General features: G+C 45.1%; 1 protein-coding gene across 1 annotated transcript in view; it reads left to right on the forward strand.

The window, feature by feature from the left end:
- Positions 1 to 18,058, forward strand: part of GPR139 (G protein-coupled receptor 139) — a 30,272-nt gene extending 12,214 nt beyond the window's left edge. The window contains exon 2 of the mRNA XM_084819200.1: positions 17,124 to 18,058. Coding sequence (XP_084675326.1) covers positions 17,124 to 18,058 — 935 coding nt within the window. The remainder of the gene's footprint in view (positions 1 to 17,123) is intronic.
- Positions 18,059 to 19,323: the final 1,265 nt, after the last annotated feature.

Raw genomic sequence — 19,323 nt, forward strand, 5'->3', positions numbered from 1 at the left:
ACTATTCTCATTCAATTTGATAGAAAATAAATAGTTTTCAAAAAAGAAATTCAAAGGAGAAGAAAGTTGCAGAGAAATGTCATGGGTTAGGTTCAGGTTTCTTGTGTTTACCTTACTTCAGAGGTGGCCGAGCAGTGTGCATAAGTGTCATCTCCCTCACAGCCTGTATTATCCTTGGCTTCCTGCACTTCAATGAAAGCCCGCAGATCAGGAAGTGCAGGCAGCCTGGGAGGCTGCAGAGCAATGGGAAGATATGTCATAGAAAGAAAGAAAAACACAGTGCACTCTCAGCCACTTTGCGATGATTAGGTAAGCTCAAAAACACCACATAAATAAACTATAAAACACTTTGAAAATCATAGAATCATAGGGCTGGAAGGGGCCTACAAGACCATTGAGTCCAGCCCCCTGCTCAGTACAGGAAGCCTGATTCCCAGGCAGTCTCCCATCCAAGTACTAACCAGGGCTGACCCTGCTTAGCTTCCAAGATCAGACAAGATTGGGCGCATCCAGGCAGAACAATGTGGGAAGAAAAAGTCCCGGACATTGGAGGACACATTTTGGCACAGCACCAGCTATGCCTCTTTTCTGGAGCAAGACACAACACCTTCACACCTGCATTGTGGGGGATGCAACATGGGAGCCAGCTTGCCAACACAACACAGCTGAGGCTGTTGCTGCTTGCAGTGGCAGAACACACACACACAACCCCCCCAAAAAAACAATCTTAAGGAAAAAAGAAAGAAGTAGTGTTACAACCCCAGCCCATGGTGAGCCCCACCTATGAGAAACTGTTGGATCATTCCTCCTCCACCAGAAGAAATGTGGTCCCCCCAATTTCTCTGCCCACAAATAGGATGGAGAATTTTGAGAAGCCATTTGCTCACCACTCTAGTTTTAAGGCACATTGGCTGAAATTCATCACATCCCTATTCAATTCTAGACATTGCATCTGAGCATCCAGATCATTGGGTGGATAACCTAACCTAATGTAATACTTGGTAGGGATGAAGCCAACCAAACTTTCCATGGGAGGGAGTTCCATAGCTGGAGTTCTGCTACAGAACAGGTCCTGTCTAGTGTACCCACCAACTAGGGATGACAGAGAAATCCACAACAGAACCAAATGGAGTTCGGATTTTCATGAATCCAACATACAGATTCTACAATGGACTGGCTTTTCCCCTGTCACGCGAATTCCGTGGACTTGCGGACCGGTTTCCTAACTTTCCTGAATTTTGTGCAAATTTCATCCTAGAGAAATTTGCAAAAATTTAAGAAACAGCCCAAAATGTGCATTTCCCCCCATAGGCTAAAGGATGAAAATGCACATCTGGGGGGACTTTGCACATTTTTTATGTGTGCATTTGCAGAAATGCGAATTTGTGTAAATTCAGAAACAAAAAAAGTTTGATTCCATCAATGGGCAGACAACAGAATGAAAGGTGCCTAACCATCTGCAAAATACAGACAGAATGGATTTTACAGAATCCATATATCCCTACCACCAACCTAACCTCCCTTGCTGGTGGGACAAACAGCAGAGCCTCAGATGAAGATCGCAGATTACAAGCGTGCTAATCTGGAAGGAGGTGGCCTTTCAGATATCCTGTCCCAAGCCATTTAGAGCTTCATTGGTCAAAACCTGCACCTAGAATTGGGCTCAAAAACCAATCAGAAGCCAGTGTGATTGGTTCAAGATCACTGAGATCTGATCTCTAAAGCGCACACCAACCAATAGTCCAGCAGCTGCATTTTCCACTAGCAGTCATATTCAAACAGCTTTCAGCTAGGGATGTTTGAATCCCCTACCTGCCAGTCTGGGCATGGGGGTCCACGGGGGGGGGGAGGTGATCCATTCCTCCACCTGGAATACTCGTCTGCTGGCTCCGCTCCTCTGCGACTCCACAGAGCCGCCAACCGGCTCCGTACAGCAGGCGATACGGCCGCCATTGCCATGCTGTATCGCTGAGCACTCACTGCAGGAAGGGATCTGGATGCAAATGGCATCAGCTACACCATTTGTGGTCATAAAGATCTTAGATTAAGCTAAATGCAGCCATAAATGGCTGCATTTAGGTCAGTCTAACAGCTTTATGGCCGCAAATGGCATCCGCTACGCCATTTGCATCCCGTTTTTTTCACGCGGTAGGCTGTGCATTTGTATTTACATGGATATTTAGCTTAATCTAAGATCTTTATGATGCCATTTGTGTCCTGATCCCTTCCTGCAGTGAGTGCTCAGTGATGGCGGCCATAGCGCTTGCTGTACAGAGCCGGCTGGCGAGGAGGATCCGGCTCCACACAGGTCTGGCGGGAGGCAGAGGTAGGTGGACCCATTCCGCCACGGGCTCTGGAGGCCGGATTCAAAAGAATCTGGCTTCAGTGGAGTCCATGGCAGAATTCCCGGACATCCCTACTTTCAGCAGAACCAGCTGCCTAGGGAGGCGGTGGTCTCTCCTTCACTGGAAGTATTCAAGCAGAGACTGGGTAGTTATCAGTAAGGAATGCTTTAAACTGGATTCCTGCAGTGAGCACAGGGTTAGACTTGATGACCTAAATGGCCTCTTCCAACCCTTATGATTTTATGATTCAAGGGCAGCCCCATGTACAATGAATTACAGTAGTCTTAATGTGGTGCTGAAAGAAATGGTAATGTAGGAAACAGGTGCACCTCTTTAAAGAGAGTGTTTTAGAACTGGGGCACCACCACCTGAGAAGCCCTGTCCTATATTGTTGCATGGCACACTTCTGATAAGGAAGACACTTGGAATAGAACTTCAGCAGATCTCAAAACTTGGGCAGCTAGCCCCCCTTTCTGCCTCCCTCATTCTCCTTCTGTATGCAATGATAACTTGAGCATTCTGAGCGGCAATTCTCTTTACAATTTTTCCTGATGAAAATGTTGGTGCCATATATTTGTGCTGCTCAGATTTCATCCATTCTACCCCTCCCACCTCCTCCAATGCTTAAACATTAGGGGTGGGGGTTTCTCCCTAGGAAATCAAACTCAAGCAGAATTTTATAAATCTGAGAGAGTAGAAGTAAATGTCAGGCAGTAAGTGGCAAATAATATGCACTCATGCTTTTGCAAAGAGATGCATATAATTTCTTTTGCTTGCTTGCTTCTTATTTAGAGGAATCCTCCTAATTATTCTTGATTGGGCTTGAAACGGCAATCAGCACGATCAGAAGTTGAACATGGAATGTGGTGCATTAACTCCGTGGGAGGAGTAATTACCGAATGCATATGAAAAGGTCAATACTTGGCAACCCAAACTGTCGGCAGGCCAAACCTCTGTGCCTCGTTCATAAACTAATTAAATGGGTTGGTGGAGCAGGAGTGGGTGGGGATATGTGGATGAGATTGGGACAGCACATTTTGCAGTGTGTGTGGAATTAAATTAGGGTCCAATTGAAGCAGGGGTGCAGAACCTCTTGGGTGGGCACCCCAATCCATCCCACACCACTTCTTGGGGTTTGTCCAGGGGTAAGGCTTAGGTTCCATGCTAAGAGGACATCCTCAGTGGTATCTCCCATCTGAGATTGGAGATGACTGCAGGGATTTCCCTGCTGGCATGCACCAGCAACAGAACCCCCACAGTTATCTCCAATCTCTGGACAGAGATATCAGTGGAGAAGTCTAGCAGTGGAGGTTAGGACTCGCCCATGCATGGGGAGAGCACCTGGTCATCCTCCTGGAAAGGGAGACATTTTTCTCCCTCTCTCATAATACTAGAACCCAATGGGGTCATCCCATGAAGCTGATTGGTGGCAGATTCAAGATAGATAAAAGGAAGGACTTCTTCATACCACACATAGTCAAACTATGGATTTTGCTACCACAAGACATAGAGATGGCCACCAATTTGGATGGCTTTAAAGCAGAGTTAGACAAATCCCTGGAGGAGGCTACCAGTCCTGATGGCTACATGCTACCTCCAGTATCAGAGGCCATATGTACACCAGCTGGGGAACATGGGCAGGAGGGTGCTGTGACACTCATGTCCTGCCTGTGGGTTTTCCATGGGCAGCTGGTTGGCCACTGTGTGAACAGAATGCTGGACAAGATGGACACTTGGTCCAGCATGGTTCTTCTTATGTTCTTATGCGGGCAAGTTCCTGCCACCTCTCATCCCTGCTGCTACCTCTGAGATCAGAGCAGGGATGAGAGATAGTAGGAGCTGGGACTCGCCCGTGTGGGGGAAGAGCACTTCTCAAAAACATTTCTGCCCACCCCCTCCATACACAGTGTACCCAGGTCATCTCCAAGTACCTGTGTAGCTTCGGCAAGGTTACAACATCATCTGCCTTCAGATGATAGCCCTTTAAGGAGCAATCCTGTGTCCCCTAGACACCTTCTAGGGAAACATAGGATTGGTTGGTTTCTTGGCTCTGAGCTCATAAGACAGGGCTCCAAGCTGAGAACCAGGAAACCACATTCCCCATCCCCTCCACATCATAGCCAGTGCAGAGAGAACCATGCTGGCTACCTCTCCATGCTCACAAAAGGGAGTGTGGAGATGGGGGAAAAGAAGCATTCCCAGGGGCAGGAAGGGGGAGGAGACTGGGGATGTGGGGCTAGGAGGTATCCCCAGCCATCCCCACCCTCCTTCCCTCCCCTCCCTGAAGCCTCCGCTAGATGGGTGAAATCACCCTTCTAGCTTAAATACAGAGCAGGAGGTGGGAGGTACTTCCCGTCCTGCATGGATAATCATAAGCTTCTTGGGTTTGGAGGCTTATGAGCAGCTAAGGCACATCCCATAGCATTATGCCCTTACAGTTTTGGAATATGAGATTCTCAGTAATGGCCAATATTACACATCAAGCTATATCTCTTACATCAGCATTGGCTCTATTAACACTATAGGAAGAACAAAATGCAAAAGTGACATGTAAGGAATTAATCGCATTCAGGATCATTTGTATTGCTGTCTATTAATATTCCCCTTCATGGATCACTGCCTTGTTGTGGCGAAGGGGCTTGTGTAACTCAGTGAAGCCATAAGCTATTCCGTGCAGGGCCACCCAAGACAGAAAGGTCATGGTGGAAAGTTCTGACAAAATGTGGTCCACTGGAGAAGGAAATGGCAACCCACTCCAGTATTCTTGCCAAGAAAACCCCATGGAACATATCACAAGGCTAAAAGAGATGACGCCGGAAGATTAGCCCCTCAGGTCGGAAGGTGTTCAATATGCTACTGGGGAAGAGCAGAGGGAATTTCCAAGTAGCGCCAGAAAGAGTGAAGCAGCTGGGCCAAAGCCAAAAGGACACTCAGCTGTGGATGTGTCTGGTGGTGAAAAGAAAGTCTGATGCTGTAAAGAACAATATTGTTTAGGAACCTGGAATGTAAGGTCAATGAATCAAGGTAAGCTGGAGGTGGTCAAACATGAGATGGCAAGATTGAACATCGACATCTTGGGAATCGGCGAACTAAAATGGACAGGCATGGGCGAATTTAATTCAGGTGACCATCATATCTACTATTGTGGGCAAGAATCCCTTAGAAGAAATGGAATAGCACTCATAGTCAATAAAAGGGTGGGAAAGCAGTACTGGAGTACAATCTCAAAAATGACAGAATGATCTCAGTACGAATCCAAGGCAAGCCATTCAACATCAGAGGAATTCAAGTCTATGCTCCAACCACTGAGGCCGAAGAAGCTGAGGTTGATCGGTTCTATGAAGACCTACAACACCTTCTAGAACTAACACACAAAAAAAGATGTCCCTTTCATCATAGGGGATTGGAATGCTAAAGTAGGAAGTCAAGAAATCACCGGGATAACAGGCAAGCATGGCCTTGGTGTACAAAATGAAGCAGGACAAAGGTTAATGGAGTTTTGCCAAGAGAACACGCTGAACATAGCAAACACTCTTTTCCAACAGCACAAGAGGCAACTCTACACATGGACATCACCAGATGGTCAATATCGGAATCAGATTGATTATGTACTTTGCAGTCAAAGATGGAGAATCTCTATTCAGTCAGTGAAAACAAGACCTGGAGCTGACTATGGCTCAGATCATGAGCTTCTTGTTGCAAAATTTTGGCTTAAATTGAAGAACGTAGGGAAAACCACTAAACCATTCAGGTATGACCTAAATCATATCCCTGATGAATATACAGTGGAGGTGAGGAATAGATTTCAGGGATTAGGCCTGATAGACTGAGTGCCTGAGCAACTATGGATGGAGGTCCATAACATTGTTCAGGAGGCAGCAATTAAATCCATTCCAAAGAAAAAGAAATGCAAGAAAGCAAAGTGGCTGTCTGATGAGGCTTTCAAGTAGCTGAGGAAAGAAGGAGAGTGAAAAGCAAGGGAGAAAGGGGAAGATATATCCAACTGAATGCAGAGTACCAGAGAATAGCAAGGAGAGGCAAGAAGGTCTTCTTAAATGAACAATGCAAAGAAATCAAGGAAAACAATATAATGGGAAAGACTAGAGATCTCTTCAAGAAAATCGGAGATCTCAAGGGAACGTTTTGTGCAAAGACGGGCATGATAAAGGACAAAGAAGGCAGGGACCTAACAGAAGCAGATGACATTAAGAAGAGGTGGAAAGAATACACAGAAGAACTATACAGGAAAGATCTTAATGTCCCAGATAGCCATGATAGTGCAGTCACTGAACTTGAGCTGGACAGCCTAGAGAGTGAAGTCAAGTGGGCCTTAGGAAGCATTACGAACAACAAAGCTAGTGGAGATGACAGTATTGCAGCAGAGCTATTTAAAATCCTAAAAGATGATGCTGTTAAAGTGCTGCACTCAATATGCCAACACATTTTGAACACTCAACAGTGGCCACAAGACTGGAAAAGGTCAGCTTACATTCCAATTCCAAAGAAGGGCAATGCCAAAGAGTGTTCAAACTACCGTACAATTGCACTCATTTCACATGCCAGCAAGGTGATGCTCAAAATCATACAAGCTAGGCTTCAGCAGTATGTGAACTGAGAACTACCAGAAGTACAAGCTGGATTTCGAAGAGGCAGAGGAACTAGAGATCAAATCGCCAACTTTCGCTGGATCATGGAGAAAGCAAGAGAATTCCAGAAAAATGTCTATTTCTGCTTCATTGACTACACTAAAGCCTTTGATTGTGTGGATCACAACAAATGGTGGCAAATTCTTAAAGAGATTAGAGATGGGAGTACCAGACCACCTTACCTGTCTCCTGAGAAACCTGTACGAGGGTCAAGAAGCAACAGTAAGAACCAGACATGGAACAACCGAGTGGTTCAAAATTGGGAAAGGAGTATGACAAGGCTGCATATTGTCTCCCTGCTTATTTAATTTATATGCAGAGTACATCATGAGAAATGCCGGGCTGGATGAATCACAGGTCGGAATTAAGATTGCCAGGAGAATTATCAACAACCTCAGATACGCAGATGATACCACCCTAATGGCAGAAAGCAAAGAGGATCTCAAGAGCCTCTTGTTGAGGGTGAAAGTGGAGAGTGCAAAAGCTGGTTTGAAACTCAACATTAAAAAAACAAAGATCATGGCATCTGGCCCCATCACTTCCTGGCATATAGAAGGGGAAGAAATGGAAGCAGTGACAGATTTTATTTTCTTGGGCTCCAAGATCACTGCAGACGGTGACTGTAGCCATGAAATTAAAAGACACTTGCTCCTTGGGAGGGAAGCTATGGCACACCTAGACAGCATAGTAAGAAGCAGAGACATCACCTTGCTGACAAAGGTTCATATAATCAAAGCTATGGTTTTCCCAGTAGCAACGTATGGCTGTGAGAGCTGGACTATAAGGAAGGCTGAGTGCCGAAGAATTGATGCTTTCGAACTGTGGTGCTGGAGAAGACTCTTACGAGTCCCCTGGACTGCAAGGAGGTCAAATCAGTCCATCCTAAAGAAAATCAACCCTGAGTGCTCATTGGAAGGACAGATACTGAAGCTGAAGCTCCAATATTTTGGCCACCTAATGCGAAGAGAAAACTCCCTGGAAAAGACCCCGATGCTGGGAAAGATTGAAGGCAAAAGGAGAAGGGGACGGCAGAGGATGAGATGGCTAGATAGCATCACCGCTGCAATGAATATGAACTTGAGCACACTCTGGGAGACAGCGGAGGACAGGAAGGCCTGGAGTGCTATGGTCCATGGGGTCATGAAGAGCTGGACACAACTGAACGACTGAACAACTATTAATATTGTAATTGGAATTGTTTTTAATATTGTATTTTAAAATGCAATTTCAATACTTATATGTGAACCACTTAGAGATTTTATTATATTAAACAGTATAGCAGCATTACAAACAAACAAACAAACAAACAAGCTTGTTAATAGCTAAAAGTTAGAACTTCTAATATCGTACTGAAGAACTTCTAATATTGAAGTGTTGGTACACAGAGCTGTAGCAAATAGCCACACCAGAAAAAAGGATGCACCAACTGAAATTAGCTAAAGGCAAAGTCAAAATATCTGATTTTTTAATAAAATATGGCATGGTTTTATTGTATATACAAGTCAGGGAAATATGCAGCAGTATTTGCCAAAGCCTTTCCTCAGATTGTGGAAAAGAGACTAAGGGTGCAATCCTATGCATGTTTAGACAGAAAAAAGACCCCTACAACTCCCAGTATGCTCGGAGTTGTAGGGGACTCTTTTTTTGTCTAAACATGAATAGGATTGCTCTGTAAAGATAATTTGATATTATGAAGAACTATAAAGGAGATTTCTAAGCAGCCAGTGGATTCCACCTATATTGTTGTCTGTAAAGTAAATGGCGGCAGGGGGAGGGGGGCATTAAATGTACTACCTTCTGTCAACAACAAGATTCACATTTGATGTCTTTCTTTCTTTGATGTGTTTCTTTCAGCCCTTAACTGAACCACATCAAAGGCTCTCGTTTGTCCAGGACACTGTTCTTTTCTGTAGAGTTCATTGCATAATAAATTAATATAGCCATGAATCAAATGAGGGAAAGGCTGGTCATCTTCCCCACAAAAATGGAACTTTGGGGAAATAGGGGAGGGAGAACATATCTTTCACCCTTTTGGTAGATGTTAACAGATTGCCAATTTACCAACTGGTTACATGCACATCATGCTAAGTTACCACTTCGTAAATGACCACACACACACACACACACACACACAAGCAACACACTCATAAAATATCTGTTCCAAAATCTATACTAGGGCTTTGGATCCCAACTCAGTCATGCTTAGAGTAGACCAATTGAAACCCATGGGACTTAAGTTACTCCTGACTGACTTAAGTCCCGTTGATTTCAGTGGGTCTGCTCTAAGTATGACTGCATCTGGATGCAGTCCTAGAGCAATACCTTTATTAAGTAACTCAAGGTCACAAAATAGTGTGCAAGCTTTTGAGTTCTCCAGAACACTGTCAGGCAAGATGGTAAACGGGAGGAGGAAAGTGGCCGATGTTCAAACCATGAAGTCTGCATTTAGTTAAAGCAAAGCTGGAGAACTTCTTTCCGCCTGAAGGCCAAATTCAATTTTGAAGCATCTCTTGGAGGGCACATTCCAGAGTGGTCAGGACCAAAGACAAAGAGGATGGGGCAAAGAATACCAGCATACTGTAGCTTAAAGCTCTTACTGTCACTAACTAAGCCTCAGGAGAGGCATTTCAACTGTTTAGAATGGGGCAGAAAATGTACAAAAGCCAGGAAATCCCTGAAAGATCGGTGGTTGGGAATAGGGAAGTACGGATTTTGGAAAATCTGTTCCGTCTGTGTTTTGTAGATTGGAAGGAGCCTTTTATTCTGTCATCCGTTCATTGGTGGAAACGGATCTTTTCCAAAAGCCCACATTTGCACAAATTTGCACTTGTGAAAAAGCCCAAATCCCACTCCAAATGCCCCAATCCCCCCCCCCCGCATGCATTTTCATGCTTTAGCCTGTGGGGGAAATGTGCAGTTTTGGCCAGTTGTTTTTATTTTATGTATTTTTCTAGGACTAAATTTGAGTCAAATTCAGGAAAGTCACAAAACCAGTCCACAAGTCCACAGAATCCATGCCACTTGGGAAAAGCTAGTCCACTGCAGAATCTGCAGGGTGGATCCATAGAAATCTGAACTCATTTGATTCCATTGTGGATTTCTCAAACACCCGTAGTTGGGAGAAAGAGATGGGGCCAGGAGAAAGGGACATGGCTGGATTGGTACCCCTGAAAGGCTGGATTGGGACCCTTGGGCCCTAAGTTCCCCATTCCTGAGTTAAAGTCTTAAGATGAAATTTAGGAGGAGGCCACAGATATTCAGATTAAACTCTACCTGGTGCTGTGACTGTTGCACCTAGGACTCTCCAAAGGCCGGCTGGGATGAAGAAACAAGGAAATTCTGGTTGATTTCCCCCAATTTTGATCATATTAAATGCAGCTCAGAACTGTCTCCTTCCTTATGTGGATTTCTTAGTAGGTGGAAAACAGAATAGAAGCACTCAGAACTCTGTACCAGAGACAGATTCTCCAGCTGAATCATGTATCTGATAATGGAATGTATCTCGCCCAGATGTATTTCATTGGCTGGTCAGATTCTAGCTTTCTCAATTTGGTACCAGATCTAATAACTTTGCTAACATGGGCATGATTACAGGAACAGCTGGGGAAGGGGATGCATCCAGCCTCAAGATTTGGAAGTGGGAAGATACAATTAAGTTCATCCCTGCCAGGCACAGAAACTCACTCATTCACTCAATGTACTTTGTGTATGCATGGGAGCGGCAAGGAACTCTGCCAGTGTCTCTCTCCGCTGAAAAACTGCTGCCAGCTGGTTTTCTTGTCCTCCTGCAGCCTCTAACAATGGGCCAGTCTAGATGTAACAATTGTCACATCATTAGCCCTGGTGTGTTTGCTTTAAAAAAAGCCGGGAGGGCGGGCTGGATTGGGAACAGGCGGAGAGAGCTTTAAGCCATTACCCAGTGCAGTCTTAGTCAGAGGAGCCACGTCTGATGGGAGGAAAACTCCCATTGGCAAAATCTCCAATTGTAGACATGGTGAGCATCTCTTTGTTGTTGTTCAGTTGTTCAGTCGTGTCCGACTCTTCGTGACCCCATGGACCATAGCACGCCAGGCCTTCCTGTCCTGCGCTCTCTCCCGGAGCGTGCTCAAGTTCATATTCATTGCATCCGTGATGCTATCTAGCCATCTCATCCTCTGCCGTCCCCTTCTCCTTTTGCCTTCAGTCTTTCCCAGCATCAGGGTCTTTTCCAGGGAGTTTTCTCTTCGCATTAGGTGGCCAAAATATTGGAGCTTCAGCTTCAGTATCTGTCCTTCCAATGAGCAGTCAGGGTTGATTTCCTTTAGGATGGACTGATTTGACCTCCTTGCAGTCCAGGGGACTCGTAAGAGTCTTCTCCAGCACCACAGTTCGAAAGCATCAATTCTTCGGCGCTCAGCCTTCCTTATAGTCCAGCTCTCACAGCCATACATTACTACTGGGAAAACCATAGCTTTGATTAGACGGACCTTTGTCGGCAAGGTGATGTCTCTGCTTCTTACTATGCTGTCTCGGTTGGCCATAGCTTTCCTCCCAAGGAGCAAGCGTCTTTTAATTTCATGGCTACAGTCACCGTCTGCGGTGATCTTGGAGCCCAAGAAAGTAAAATCTGTCACTGCTTCCATTTCTTCCCCTTCTATATGCCAGGAAGTGATGGGGCCAGATGCCATGATCTTCGTTTTTTTAATGTTGAGTTTCAAACCAGCTTTTGCACTCTCCACTTTCACCCTCAACAAGAGGCTCTTGAGATCCTCTTCGCTTTCTGCCATTAGGGTGGTATCGTCTGCATATCGGAGGTTGTTGATAATTCTCCCAGCAATCTTAATTCCGACCTGTGATTCATCCAACCCGGCATTTCTCATGATGTACTCTGCATATAAGTTAAATAAGCAGGGTGACAATATGCAGCCTTGTCGTACTCCTTTCCCAATTTTGAACCAATCGGTTGTTCCATGTCTGGTTCTTACTGTTGCTTCTTGACCCTCGTACAGGTTTCTCAGGAGACAGGTAAGGTGGTCTGGTACTCCCATCACTTTAAGAATTTGCCACAGTTTGTTGTGATCCACACAATCAAAGGCTTTAGCGTAGTCAATGAAGCAGAAATAGACATTTTTCAGGAATTCTCTTGCTTTCTCCATGATGCAGCGAATGTTGGCGATTTGATCTCTAGTTCCTCTGCCTCTTCGAAACCCAGCTTGTACTTCCGGTAGTTCTCGGTTCGCATACTGCTGAAGCCTAGCTTGTAGGATTTTGAGCATCACCTTGCTGGCATGTGAAATGAGCGCAATTGTGCAGTAGTTTGAACACTCTTTGGCATTGCCCTTCTTTGGAATTGGAATGTAAACTGACCTTTTCCAGTCTTGTGGCCACTGTTGAGAGTTCCAGATTTGTTGGCATATTGAACGCAGCACTTTAACAGCATCATCTTTTAGGATTTTAAATAGCTCGGCTGGAATACTGTCATCTCCACTAGCTTTGTTGTTACTAATGCTTCCTAAGGCCCACTTGACTTCACTCTCTAGGATGTCCGGCTCGAGTTCAGTGACCGCACTATCATGGCTATCAGGGACATTAAGATCTTTCCTGTATAGTTCTTCTGTGTATTCTTTCCACCTCTTCTTAATGTCATCTGCTTCTGTTAGGTCCCTGCCTTCTTTGTCCTTTATCATGCCCGTCTTTGCACAAAACGTTCCCTTGAGATCTCCAGTTTTCTTGAAGAGATCTCTAGTCTTTCCCATTCTGTTGTTTTCCTCGATTTCTTTGCATTGTTCATTTAAGAAGGCCTTCTTGTCTCTCCTTGCTATTCTCTGGAACTCTGCATTCAGTTGGGTATATCTTCCCCTTTCTCCCTTGCTTTTCGCTTCCCTTCTTTTGTGAGCTACTTGAAAGCCTCATCAGACAGCCACTTTGCTTTCTTGCATTTCTTTTTCTTTGGGATGGATTCCGTTGCTGCCTCCTGAACAATGTTACGGACCTCCGTCCATAGTTCCTCAGGCACTCTGTCTATCAGGTCTAATCCCTGAAATCTATTCCTCACCTCCACTGTATATTCATCAGGGATATGATTTAGGTCATACCTGAACGGTTTATTGGTTTTCCCGACGTTCTTCAATTTAAGCCGAAATTTTGCAAGAAGCAGCTCATGATCTGAGCCACAGTCAGCTCCAGGTCTTGTTTTGACTGACTGTATGGAGCTTCTCCATCTTTGGCTGCAAAGGACATAATCAATCTGATTTCGATATTGACCATCTGGTGATGTCCATGTGTAGAGTCGCCTCTTGTGCTGTTGGAAAAGAGTGTTTGCTATGATCAGCATTTTCTCTTGGCAAAACTCTATTAGCTTTTGTCCTGCTTCATTTTGTACACCAAGGCCATGCCTGCCTGTTATCCCGGTGATTTCTTGACTTCCTACTTTCGCATTCCAATCCCCTATGATGAAGAGGACATCTTTTTTTGGTGTTAGTTCTAGAAGGTGTTGTAGGTCTTCATAGAACCGATCAACCTCAGCTTCTTCGGCCTCAGTGGTTGGGGCATAGACTTGAATTACTGTGATGGTGAATGGTTTGCCTTGGATTCGTACTGAGATCATTCTATTGTTTTTAAGATTGTACCCCAGTACTGCTTTTCCCACCCTTTTGTTGACTATGAGTGCTACTCCATTTCTTCTAAGGGATTCTTGCCCACAATAGTAGATATGATGGTCACCTGAATTAAATTCACCCATGCCTGTCCATTTTAGTTCGCTGATTCCCAAGATGTCAATGTTCAATCTTGCCATCTCATGTTTGACCACCTCCAGCTTACCTTGATTCATTGATCTGACATTCCAGGTTCCTAAACAATATTGTTCTTTAAAGCATCGGATTTTCTTTTCACCACCAGACACATCCACAGCTGAGTGTCCTTTCGGGTTTGGCCCAGCCGCTTCACTCTTTCTGGCGCTACTTGGAAATACCCTCTGCTCTTCCCCAGTAGCATATTGGACACCTTCCGACCTGAGGGGCTCATCTTCCGGCGTCATCTCTTTTAGCCTTGTGATACGTTCCATGGGGTTTTCTTGGCAAGAATACTGGAGTGGGTTGCCATTTCCTTCTCCAGTGGACCACATTTTGTCAGAACTCTCTGCCATGACCTGTCCGTCTTGGGTGGCCCTGCACGGCATAGCTTATGGCTTCACTGAGTTACGCAAGCCCCTTCGCCACAACAAGGCAGTGAGCATCTCTACATCAGCCTAAAATCCCGCATTTAAAATGGGGTTTTCTGCTTCCATTTTAAATGCAGGATCACAACGGACTCCCTTTACACACGTTTCCTCCCCCCTTTTCCTCCGTATCTGAGTCTTACATATGTTTCATTATTTTATTTACTTATTCATTAGATTTATTAGCCACCCCTCTGGCCAGCTACCCGAGCACTCTAGGTGGTATACAATACAAATAACACAAAATACCACAAATTTACATAATCAACTGAACAAAACAGCATTGCTCTAAAAAAAAACAACCCCTAACCCACCCCAAATGCCCACCTGAACAGCCAGGTTTTCAATGCAGGGCAGAAGTTCATCAGAGATGGGGCATGGCAAAGGTCAATAGGAAGTGAATTCCACAGAGTGGGGGCCACCACAGAAAAGGCCCTCTCCCTAGTCCTCACCAGCCTAACTGTCCTTTTCTTGCAGCTTTTCCTTTTTCACGGAGGGATCTCAAATGGAACTCAAGTGGGGTAATTTAACAGCTCATTATCTCCGATCTTTTAGACAATGGAATAAAGGTCATTTAGTGCAGGAGTTGCCCTGGAGGTTAACGACAGCATCTAAAGGGCTCACAAACTTCCTTGAGTGAGCAATCTCAATAGAAGGATAAAAGCTCCATGTGAAGAAGCCCGATGATTCTGATCAGGAGCATGGGGGGCAGGGGAGAGATTCACAGAATGGATTCACAGCCCCACCCATGCCCAGTAGTGGCTGGTGGCTCCAATTTCGGTGGGGCTGTGGATCCATTCTGGGTTTCAGTCAGAACCAGCCAGAACTCTAAAGGAGCTATCCAAGGTGCTGAACCTATTAGAGGGATAGGGTGCAGTGCCTTGGAAAGTTCCTTTAAAGTTCTGGCTGGTTCTGACTGAAACCCAGAATGGATTCACAGCCCCACCAAAATCAGAGCCACCATCTCCACTGCCCATGTTCCTGTCCTGACCCAACTCGGAGGCAGGGAGGGCTGTGTCCAAGATTTAAAAAAACAAAACAAAACACCAGCACACCCAGGCTAACTCTGTTAGAAATGTCATGTCTATGTTCATCTGAAGCTTCTATGGCTGAAATATATTCCTGAGCCGTGGAATGGAGGCAGGAAAGTGGGAAATCACAGCACTGGGACTTTTATTTCAGAGCAGGAGCATTGATAGCATCTGTGAGAGTATGAAGGTCATTTCATTTCTATTTCATTTATTACATTTCTATACCGCCCAATAGCCGAGGCTCTCCGGGTGGTTTACCAAGATTAAAACCTTAAACATACATTATAAAAACGATTTACATACAGACAAATAAAGAGGCAGCACACAGAGAGACACACATACATCTAAAACAATTTGGAACAATCAACAAGAAGAAAGATCCAGAACCTGATTAAAACCTCATCATAGGCTGCCTAGTGCCTCAGAGAAGATGGAGCCACCTTGCTATGGCAAGCGGAAGAGGTCACCACGAGGTGGTCTGGTTTGACTATTGTTTGTGACAGATTAGCACAGGGCAGGAGTAGGCAACCTGGCACCCTCCAGATGCTTTGGACTACAAATCCCATCATCCCCAGATAGCATGGCCAAGAGTCATGTCATGATGAGAGTTGTAGTTAAAAACATCTGAAGGGCACTAGGTTGCCTACTCCTGGCATGGCTGGCATCAAGGGTAGGCATGACTGGGCACCTGCCAAGGGCCCACACTCCAGCAGTGCTCTCTGCCTGTCAAGCAAGCGAGTGGTAGCAGTCATGAGAAAGAGACTTACTGAGGGAGGGGGCCAATTGAGGGGGCCTTGCCCAAGGGCCCTCCAAAACCTGGAGCCATCACTGGCTCCTGGCATAGAGGAAGTCAGAGAATGAAGAAAACGATCAAGCAGAGGCTTAGATACTTCTTTCCTTTTCTTTCATGGAGTTCCTGCTTCACGCCAGGCAGTTTCAATGGCCACACGTCTTTGCGAGGTTTTTTGTATCTCTAACAAAAAGTTCAAGCTGGCACTTCAGCCAGCTGAAGATCTCAACGTGCTTTCCAGGTTGAACCTGTGCAGTCAGAAAGCAAGCACCGATGCATTCAGTGGAGCCACCATCTGAAGGTACTGGGAACCCCTTGGCATGGCACATTCCCAAGGAACTGGGAAGCCACCACTTTGAGGCTCTGGGAGAGCATCAGCACAGCTCTTCTACTGTGCAGAGGGGCTTGGTGGAGGGGAGATCACTGCCGTCCTCCCCATCCTCCCCGCACCATGTTGCCCAGTATGTATGTGTGTGTATATAAGTGATGTGAATGGTATTAGTGTGTGTGGGTATGAAAGGTGAATGGTGTGCATGTGCATACAGATGCTCATGCGAGAGAGAGAGAGAGAGAGAGAGAAGGGGTGGCCCTGCCCATCTGGGGCTCTGGCCACTCCCACTGCTAACATACAGCCCCTGAGAGTTTTCCTAGGGGCAAGCCAGCCCTTGGGCCCAAAAAGGTTCCCCACCGCCAATTTACAAAGCTCAAATGCAGTAGGGAGGGCCATACATTGAATTAATTGTCTGAATATTGGAAATAGTGGGCACTGTCCAACAGGATAGCTTCACTTCAGCTGGTTCTGTTGTGCTCATGGGAACAGCCATTTGCTTCTAAAAAAAATAAATAACCCTGGAAAGGAGCAGAAATTCTCATTTCTGGATCAGGACAGATCAGCGGTGCTCTCTTCTGTTATGAAATGGGCATTTCCGCTCTTTTCAGATTATTTTTAGAAGCGTGAAAGCCTCATTGCGCAAGTGTTGCCCCCACAAGGGCACAATTGGATACTATCCAGTGATTACTACCCTACCTCTTATAAAGCTAACTCAACTCCTCTCTCTCTCTCTCTCTCTCTCTCTCTCTCTCCCTCCCTCTCTCTCTCCCCCCTCCCCACAGCTAACATTCTGACAGTCATTATCCTTTCACAGTTGGTGGCTCGCCGGCAAAAGTCCTCCTACAATTACCTTTTAGCTCTGGCTGCTGCAGACTTGCTGGTGCTCTTCTTCATTGTCTTTGTTGACTTCTTGTTGGAAGACTTCATCTTGGAAAAGCAAATGCCAGAGATCCTGGACAAAATTATCAAGGTCTTGGAATTTTCTTCCATCCACACATCCATTTGGATTACGGTGCCGCTGACCATCGACCGGTACATAGCCGTCTGCCACCCTCTCAAATATCACATGGTTTCTTACCCAGCTCGTACCCGAAAAGTCATCATAAGCGTTTATATCATTTGTTTTCTGACCAGCATCCCTTACTATTGGTGGCCCAACATTTGGAAAGAAGACTACACGAGTACACTGGTGCATCATGTCCTCATCTGGACCCACTGTTTCACCATCTACTTAGTACCCTGCTCCATTTTTTTCATCTTGAATTCAATCATTGTCTACAAGCTTCGACAAAAGTGCAACTTCCGGTTGAGAGGGTATTCTACGGGGAAAACAACGGCCATCTTGTTTACAATAACCTCCATTTTCGCCATACTTTGGGCCCCAAGGATTATCATGATATTGTATCACCTTTACGTCTCACCAATAAACAACAGCTGGTCCGTCCACATTGTCTCCGACATTGCCAACATGCTGGCACTGTTGAACACTGCCATCAATTTCTTCCTGTACTGTTTCATTAGCAAACGGTTTCGCACGATGGCAACTGCAACGCTCAAGGCCTTCTTTAAGTGTCAGAAGCAACCCGTTCAGTTCTATACAAACCATAATTTCTCCATAACTAGCAGCCCCTGGATATCTCCTGCCAACTCTCACTGCATCAAAATGCTTGTTTACCAATATGATAAGAATGGAAAGCCTATAAAAATATCTCCGTGAGAGCCGCCCAGAAGGTTACCTATGGATGTGAGTTCTTTTCCAACCATTACATCAATGGGATGTAATTGCCAAGATGGTCACTGCAAAGAGCAGTGGATTTCATTTCTCTCCAGGAGCCGCAAGGTAGTTAGGCTAGAACTGTTAACAAGAGCCTTTGATTCCTGGGAGAAAAGGGAGATGGCAGGCAAAGGAGCTTTACCTCCCGCAGGGCACATCAAATAGCCTTGAAACAAGGATCCTTCAGGATTGACAGTTTGGTGCCATGCAAAATTCAGGGTGGAAAGCTACCACAATGCATACCTGCAACTTTTTGAATGAACTGATGTTCTATCAACATGCACCCAAACTGAACATTTTTATATAATATATTGATGGGGGTATTTAAACTATATGCCCTTGCTTGTTTTTCTTTTCTTTTCCTGTTTGGTTTTCATTCTGACATGGAATCCTACTTCACAGATTTTCTGACATTGAAAAAAGGAAGTGAGCCATCCATAAAATCTTTGTATGGTGCATAAGCTAACCTTTGGAAGTTCTCTGGAAGAAGGATCCAGAAACCAAGTGGCCTTGTGAGTCGTGGCATGTGTAGCAAGGCGAAAGTTGCTGCAACTGTCTGTATCGACCACAAGGGTTGCACTGCATTTTATGCAATGTCAGAGACCATTTTATGAAAAGAAAAAAAAAAGGAAAGGAAAGGAGGGATTTCCTGAGCAGAGAACAAAAAAACATTTGGGCATCTGTTTTTAACTAGGACTTTTGAAAGTGCAGTGCCACGTCTGCAAGGTGCTCTGTCCGTGTGTGACACTGAATTATTTTGTGATTTTTATGGAGTCTTTAAGTCCCACTGGAGCCTAAGGAAAGAGCAGTACCTCCCTTGGATACACTGCGAGTGGCTGTTCGTACACATCGGAAAAACCCAAGAATGTATGATGAGTGGGTTTTTGCATCTGCAAGTTCCAGCATTTCATCATCCATCTTTAAAAGTTACACACACACACACATACACACACACAAAACTGTTTATGGAAGTAACACAAGAGAGACCTCCTGGCTTTCTGGTGATAAAGCATCCAGTGGTTTGGTCAGTCTGTTTAAAACTATCATTAGCAAGACAGTCTTCAAAAGTTCTGGCATGAGAACCTGAGAAAAGTGTATGATAAACAACAACGGAATTGTTCAGATGCTGGGAAGACATAAAGGCGGACACGTGCATCATTTCTTATCCCTTGTTGAATAAATGTGTTCTTGGGCAGTTAATGCTGGCC

Source organism: Heloderma suspectum, chromosome 12, assembly GCF_057233095.1.
Source record: "Heloderma suspectum isolate Gila_16-S chromosome 12, 16-S_ref, whole genome shotgun sequence".
Classification (NCBI taxonomy): domain Eukaryota; kingdom Metazoa; phylum Chordata; class Lepidosauria; order Squamata; family Helodermatidae; genus Heloderma; species Heloderma suspectum.